The 7,857-nt window shown below is 35.8% G+C and overlaps 1 protein-coding gene across 1 annotated transcript; it reads right to left on the bottom strand.

Moving 5' to 3' along the window:
- Positions 1 to 755: 755 nt before the first annotated feature.
- On the bottom strand, positions 756 to 7,170 carry LOC113767616. The gene is made up of 8 exons (XM_027311768.1): positions 6,920 to 7,170; positions 5,784 to 6,083; positions 4,696 to 4,767; positions 4,035 to 4,099; positions 3,442 to 3,598; positions 2,588 to 2,671; positions 2,395 to 2,484; positions 756 to 1,259 (listed from the first exon to the last, which is right to left on the bottom strand). Exons 2-8 carry the CDS (start codon positions 6,054 to 6,056, stop codon positions 1,101 to 1,103), a joined length of 900 nt encoding a protein of 299 aa, XP_027167569.1. The 5' UTR covers positions 6,057 to 6,083; positions 6,920 to 7,170; the 3' UTR covers positions 756 to 1,100.
- Positions 7,171 to 7,857: the final 687 nt, after the last annotated feature.

The following is a 7,857-nucleotide window of genomic DNA, read 5'->3' as shown; positions in this document are numbered from 1 at the left end:
ATACATCTTATCTTAATCAATTTCTTGGCTTTTCTTCAAAGTGTCTGAGGATCCAAAAGAAGATTAAAAAAAGAAGAGAAGAAAATCCCAAAACTTATCTTCAAGGCAAGATTGTTTCATTGCTTCACTAATTTGCTAAATCTCTCAAGCACGTTTCTGTGATGGATTAGTGGGATGAGATTGGTTTAAATTGTTGAAAGTGTCTCATCCCATGTTTGGTTCATCTTGGAATAGGTGAAGATATTTGTTGTGATAATAAGTGTAAAAAACTTTTAAAAAATTTTGTAAACTTCAAAAGAATTGGTTGAGCAAGGATAATTTTTGGTGAATTGAAAACTGACAGTCAAGATTTACCTTACCCCTAAGAATTGAAAACATGTTATTTCCACTAATTGATTGTTCCATAATTAATTGTGAAAATAAGCACCAAAAAAATTCAAAAACCAAATAGGGCCTAACGGTAAAGAGATCACCAACTGATCCAATAACACCAAAGTCATCTGTTCATCAGCTAGGCAGCAAAACAAAATAAAAGGGGGTAGCCCAAGTAACTAAACAGGGAAAACAAATTACAAAACGGCCAAGTCTCCCTTGTCTCTTAGATTCTCTACAGCTGCAGATATCAGGAAATGGTTAACTTACAAAAACCAGTTTTAAATACATCTTAGCAGATTCCTTTTCTGGTACTGAAAGCCAAGTAAAATGCATTCAACTGAACACTATAACAAGGGGAAATACAAAGGTGTTAACAGGAATGAAGACAAAGAACGGTCATAGTCATAGTAACAGCTTCTTGAGCAAGTACCAAGTACAAATCTTCACTTATTTACAGAATAATCACATTGAAAATTAAAGCAATCCACAGCAGCAGCTGAAGTGATTGCTACTTTAATATGTAGTTTACAGGTCTTATACAATGATTGAAGTTAAGATATCGTGGACAGCAGGATCAACCCACAACCAGGAAAAAGAAACCCGCAGAAACAATTGCAAAGATCAATACATATATTTCCTCTGGTGCTGTAAAAAATGTCGGAAGAAACCGTAATCATCAGTACATTCCTCTAGACAAGCTTAGAAGAAGACGGGAAACCCAGAAGTCATTGAGCTGGCCCTGTATGTGCAGTTACTGCAGGTTCGTTTGCTGCTACAGGCGCTGGTGCTGGTGTAGGTACTGGTGCAATTCTGACTTGAATACCCCTACGTTGCCCAGCCTGCAGCAGAAAAGCGACCTCAGCTGCAGCCAGTGCTGCTGCTTCCTGGTTCAAGAGATGAAGATGTAAAGAAGAAATCAGTAAGGACATATAATGCAATTTCTACTAACAGAATAAAAGATAAACACAATATGCAGTAGCTAACAATTTGCTACAACCAAGCCATACAAATGAAATATGGGTATTTTTCCCCCCTACCAACAGAGTAAATCAACTCTCTAGAACAACCAAAACACACACGTGCAAAGAGCATAACTTAAATTAGAAACAAAAAGCCACTACGTGAAAGTCAAAACAAATCAAATGTAAAGCATTGAACCCAACAACAATATTGGAAATAGGGCTGTACACGAGTCGAGCCGCTTGCGAGCTGTTCGAGTCAAAGCCCTAGTCGAGCTCAAGCTAACCAAATTGAACTCAAGTTCAAAGATACTCAACTCGTTAGCTCGCAAGCCGACTCAATTATATATATATATATATTTTTTTTTTTATATATATAATATTTTTTATTTTAATAATGAAATTACATATATATCCCTAATATTTTATTATTTGTTAAGAAAAATTATTATTTTATTCTTTTTTAAAAAAAATAAAATAATTATAATTTTTTAATTTTTTTAAGCTCAAGCTCCAGCTTTATACTGAGAGCTTGTCGAGCTCGAGCTTCATAAACTTAAGTCGAGGCTCGGCTCAATTAGGCCAAATCTCGACTCCACTCAGCTCGTTTGCAGCCCTAGTAATAGAAAACCAACCAATAAATAGAAGCCCATGTAAGCATGTGCACAATGACCTAATTAAAATAAATGCAGGAGTCATTCTCAGAACTCCTATAATTAGTTGAAGATGTGCCAGATAATTATAGTCATCAAGCAACAATTTTCACATTGACAGCTATAAAACAATAGCACAATGAGGAATCTTCAGTCTACTGCAATGACCAGAGTACTTATAGAAAAGTTTAACCACCCCATCCCCAGGAACAAAATTACAACCTGAAGGGGGGGAGAGAACGAGAGAATAGAAAAGGAGAAGAAAAAAAGAAGCATGTAATTGCATATAGGGCACAGCAAAATGGTGCAACATTTGAGCCTCCTCCCTCCCTCCTAGCTGCAACTTGTTGTTTGTATAAAATTCTCAGAGGAAACATAACAAGATGAGCTATAGAAATGGCTCTAACCTGTCTTTGCCTTCGACGCTGCAATACACTGATGGCCCAAGCCATGATATAGCAAGGAAGAAGGAAACCAGCAGCCCGGAGCAAGAAAAGCTACCAAGGAACAGCAGATTATTGGACACAGTCAAACATAACATAGATGCTCAATACCACCAACTACAGATGCTGAAGGAAAGCCAGAGTTCAATCCACTTACAGCGAAGAAAGTAGAAACATCATCATCATCCCCATCACCATTTCCAATGGTAAGAGCATGCCTCAAGAGTAGAAGAGCCATTAACTGCCACACAACAAGAATTAAATATATAACTGACATGCCTCAAAGAGTAGAAGAGCCATTAACTGCCACACAATATGAACTGAAATCTGAAACCGCTAATTAATTACCCAAAATCCATAGACATGACACTAAAAAATCAAGCTATTAAAAAGATGGATTCGACCCATTTTTTTGGCACATGGGGCTGTGAGAGAGAGAGAGAGAGAGAGAGAGAGAGAGACGGGGGGGGGGGGGGGGGGGGGAGTAACCAGTGCTCAACTTCGTTATAATATGGAGAAAAGGGACCAAAATTCCACCAATGCAAAATCAAATTGACCAAGGAGAAATTAGGGGGAATAAAGTTAAGAAGGAAAACAATGCTTTTTAATAGTGTGATTAAAAATGGTTGCACCACAAAACATGACTTTAGGGCTGCAAGGCGGGGAACTGCTCAAGATCATGGTAGTCCTGCCAAATTCAGATGATCAGCTAAAGAAAGTAATAAAACAGAGGAGTATCACATGTTAAGCATTTGGAGCAATCCAGTCTCAACCACCACACCATACAGAACCCTATTCTTTTTTGTTTCTCTTCTCATGACTCCAACACCAGAACATGTAGAGCAGAATATGTAACCAAAGATCCACCTCATAATGTTAACATGACCTTTAACTAAATTTCATATGACCTCCTACTATATTTTCCAGGACAAAATACAATTACAAGAGCTATCCAACTTGCCAAACAATAAAATATGAGCATAAGGGCAAGAAAGGATTCCAGTGACTAACAATTAAAGCAGCAGAACGACAGAATGCAGCTCCACTTGCGCTTGAATCAGCATATTCATCATATTCCGGCTCCAGAAGATGGCGCTCAGCAGTGGCCATGGCTATAAGTCGAGGGTCATTCAGATCCACAGGAGTACCAGCAATTGTCCATCCCTCACTTAGAAGATATAATCAATAGATTAGGTCATAAAACAAAACAAGGGCAAATAAATATCCAACAGCATGTAAACTTACTAAAATCAGTTCATTAACAAGCAAAGGTGACTGACATCCACAGCACTTTTGAAATATTAACGTGCAAAAATGTTAACAGGCTATCAAATTTAGGAGCATCAAATGCTGAAACTGTTTGCATAGACATAAATCAACAGTATCCTTGCATTGCTCAGATAAATTTCAAGCTTCAAATTAATCACCACGGAAACTAATGTAAAAGCTACACTTTTGCTTTACCTTCATAATTTCTACATGAAGTACAATCACAAACTAACATTTATGAGCATATTCAGAAAGTAGCTTCCAGCAATCAGATGATATGCATATGACTCTTCAACAAATATGGGAAGCATAAGGATGAAAGAAATAAAGCTTACCCAATGTCAATGGCTGTATCTTCAGGATGAGTAGGAGGCGGAGCAGTATAATTGGGTTGGTAAGGCTGCGCATTTAGAGATCAAGACTTTACTAAGTTACTTATAGCAGTTCATCATTTGTGTAAGTGTAATCAAATTAACACAAATTTGCACTTGATACTAGATATCTAATGGAGGACTTTGCAGATAAATTTCAAATTATTTGACAATTAGACTTTGATAAACTCCCAGTTAAAGGAGCACCAATTTCATTCTCCACCATAGATGATAAAAGATAAAAAGTCACCTCTTCAAAAATAAAAAGTAAAAAATAGAAAATGAAAAACCCAGCCCACCTTCTGTTCTGGTCTTTCCTCTGTAAAACCATTTATCGAACTTTACAGCATATTTATTGCTGAAGCAATAAGGTATGAAATAACATATCTATAAAACCAACACGATCCCATATTAAAATGAGCAAAAGACATTGTTCCCCTACAAATGTGATTTCTTTATTCATGAACCCATCCTTAAATCAACACACTATCAATCAGATCCGTAAAATTAACAGTATCACACAGGTCTAGACATTCTTTTTTTTTTTTTTTTTGAGGAGTTTGGCAGTGGTCAATAGTCAAAAAGAATTCAAATTATAAGCAAATTAAGAAGGTATTTGGCTTACCTGATGACAGATCTCACAAGTAATGCCTCCTTTCTCATCGCACCAACGTTGAACACATGCTCTATGAGCAAACTGATATTTGACAAGGTCAAAGCAAATTCTCAGAAGCAAGAAAATGTCATCTAGCAAGACAGATGGCACAAGATCGAGCAAGATCATCACTCACACAATAAGCATGCATGCATTTGCTTGCAGAATCGAAGACAAATAGCATAATTTGAAACTGATTCATCAATCCATTGGAAATAATTCTAAGTGAGAAAACAAGAAATTATGACTCAACCTTCTTGACTAATAAAAGTTCAACAAATAATAATGAGTTGGAGACAGGCCAGAAAAAAAGGACAATTTTTGTGTGTTAGTTATACAAAGTATCATGTAATGCACCAATGAGCTAAGCTCTGTGTGCGGCAGCAACAATGATGTCTATAGAACTCTCATCCTTTAATGAATCAAGATGAGCATAACCAAAAGTCCCTTTTGCTTTTGTGTTCAGGAATTTCAATTTCGATTTTGAACCAAGCAGACCACATATCCTAATCAACATACTTTAAGGCTTGTGCCTAAACAGATCAAGTATCAGATGCCTCAAATTATTAAATTGAGATGATGACGCAAATCACCGTAATTCAGGCATTGTCTTTTTCAAGCAGATTTTATCAAATAAAACTAGTATCTGGTCATGACATGAACAAAACCACCAATCCCTATTAATCAGGACAGAGAAGCATTATGCTGAAATATTAAAGCAACTCCTGCTTTCTCGAAGGAGGATTTAGACAACAAAACACGGCCAAATAAAACATCTAAAATTGCTTAACCATAAGTTTTCACAGGTTGATCCAGCCAAAATTATTTTGCAGCAATAGCTCACGATATATATCAACTTCAATGCACCAAACAGGAAGCACAAATATTACAAAAAAGATTATGAAGTTTTTGATCACGTCAGCTATTTAAGTAACTAAATTGGATAGAATGCATTCATAATTTCCTTAATGTCAATAGCTGACGGGATCAAAAACTTGTCAAAATTTAAAGGTACACATGCTCAAAGATTAATATTTCCAAACTTCAGCAGAAAGTACCTTCAAGCTGCCACTGCAGGCACATGGTACCTCCAAATTCTTGATACTATCTTCTTCCTGGCAAATACGACATTCCACAGTTTGAATAAGTGGTTCATCTTCACCGACACTGTCGTCTTCGTCCTCCTTAATGTCAATGACTGAAGCTGGAGGATTAACCAGGTGAGAGCTAGAACTTTCTACAGAAGTCCCTGCACCCTCTGACTTTGGTGCTGATTGCAATGCATCAGGTGTGATTACATGGTCCACCTTAACTATCAAGTCCTCTCCCATCACTCTCAGTCAGATTGATCCAGCAAGCTACAATAGAAACACGATCGACAATATTTATTTCTCTTACAAACAGAACTTCAGAGACAACAACCAACTCTACAGTCAACAAATGCATGCAGAAGAAAATAATCACCTTTCCCCTTTCAATGGCCTAGAAAGCAATAAATTATATCAGTTATTCAGACAAGGAAAAAACTAAAAATTTTCTTCATCAAGAAAAAGGGATATCAGAATGCAACTATTCAAAAACTTAGATCAAGCAACCTAAATTCACTAATGAGATCCACATAAAGCCTCAACCACTTTTAAGCAATCAGGAGTTGGAAGTAAATTTGCATAGCATCTTGCCTAAAGCTGGAATATTTTTATTCAACTTAATTGACCAAAAGAAGAATTATAAGAAAAAAAAAACCACGCACACCCAAAATTTCAGCAATCAGACAGAGCCTGAACTACATCATAGAAGTTGGAAGAACATTGCAATAATAAAGGAAATAAAACCAGCAAATCCTCCTCAGAGACTTTAAGTTCAACCACCATAAAATACCTTTAAATTCTCTTAAAAAACTAAAAAGAAAGTGGGGCAAAAGCCAGCAAAAGTCTATATTCAAGACAGCAAATGATGCCGATAAACAAACAAAAAATCGAATTTCCCAGATGAAGAAAACAATACCCAAAATATCAAGGCAAGGCAAGGCACAAAAAGCATCGATCCTTACAAGGAAAATGAATTACCCAAAGTATCAAAGAAAATAAAAAACAAAAACAACAAAAGGGATGCAGTAAAAGCAAGTAGCCAAGAGAACCCACATGATAGAATCAAATGAAATTCAAGAGATTGATCAACAATACTAAATACTCACCAAGATAGAAAATTGACGGATAAAACCAAAGAAATAAGAAATCCCTGTCTTCTGAATTTGAATAATGTTTCTTTCCTTTGCTTTTTACAGCCCAGAAGAGAAGAAAAAGTCGTCTGAACTTGATATTCAACTCCGTTGATTCGGTGAACTAGATGATGAAATTGGATTTGTCTGATTGCTATTTCGTACTACTAGAAAAGAGTATAGATAAATTTTCTTCCAAGTCTACGCGTCGACATTCGTACCGGGACCAAGACTCTTTATTGTAGAAGGGGAGTTGGTATATGTATTTCCATTTCTTTATTTGCGTATTTTGAACAAAAAAAAAAAGAAAAAAGAAAGAAAGAATTTTAGTACTAGAAGAGTAGTACGTTTGTTAACGTTAGTCTAACGTTAGGAAAGAATTTCTATTTATTTATTTTGAGCTTGTTTTGACTTTGCTCAAAATACTTGACTATTATATTTTTCAATTCACATTTTCCCTTTTGCCTCTGAAGAAGAGATGGTAATTTTTGGATTTTACTAAGAATATGTATGTCAATGATTCACAAAGGCTTGGAGGAAGGATTGAATTGGATGATAAGATAGAAAGGATTGGAAGTAACAGATTTTGGGTTAAAAACTTATCATTTATACCAAAAAAAACTAAAAAAGTAGCAGAGAGGGTTGGATTCAATAGTAAGGTAAAAGAAATTATAAGCGGGAGATCTTAATTCACGATCTCTCATTTACCAATAAAAATAAAAAGACTTGCCAAGGCATGAAATTATTTTACTAAATTGTATCCTAAGTTGATACATAGTAAATTTGGACAAAAATATTTGTTGAATCATAATTAGTCATTACTCTTTAGGAACGATTTGGTTGGCCATTGCTTGGAGTTATGGCTTAGAAAGATGGATATGTTCTTAATATTGATAAATAGGTGCTACATACAA

Source organism: Coffea eugenioides, chromosome 4 (genome assembly GCF_003713205.1).
Source record: "Coffea eugenioides isolate CCC68of chromosome 4, Ceug_1.0, whole genome shotgun sequence".
Taxonomy (NCBI): Eukaryota; Viridiplantae; Streptophyta; class Magnoliopsida; order Gentianales; family Rubiaceae; genus Coffea; species Coffea eugenioides.
Note: the sequence above shows the minus strand (reverse complement) of the source record. Positions and strands in the feature narration are given on the sequence as shown.

Excerpts from the sequence above, each read along its gene's own strand:
- LOC113767616 (XM_027311768.1), bottom strand. The coding sequence starts at position 6,056 with ATGGGAGAGGACTTGATAGTTAAGGTGGACCATGTAATCACACCTGAT. Across the intron at positions 3,599-4,034 it reads GATACAGCCATTGACATTGG|TGAGGGATGGACAATTGCTG; the intron begins GTAAGCTTTATT and ends ATATCTTCTAAG. Across the intron at positions 1,260-2,394 it reads AGCGTCGAAGGCAAAGACAG|GAAGCAGCAGCACTGGCTGC; the intron begins GTTAGAGCCATT and ends CTCTTGAACCAG.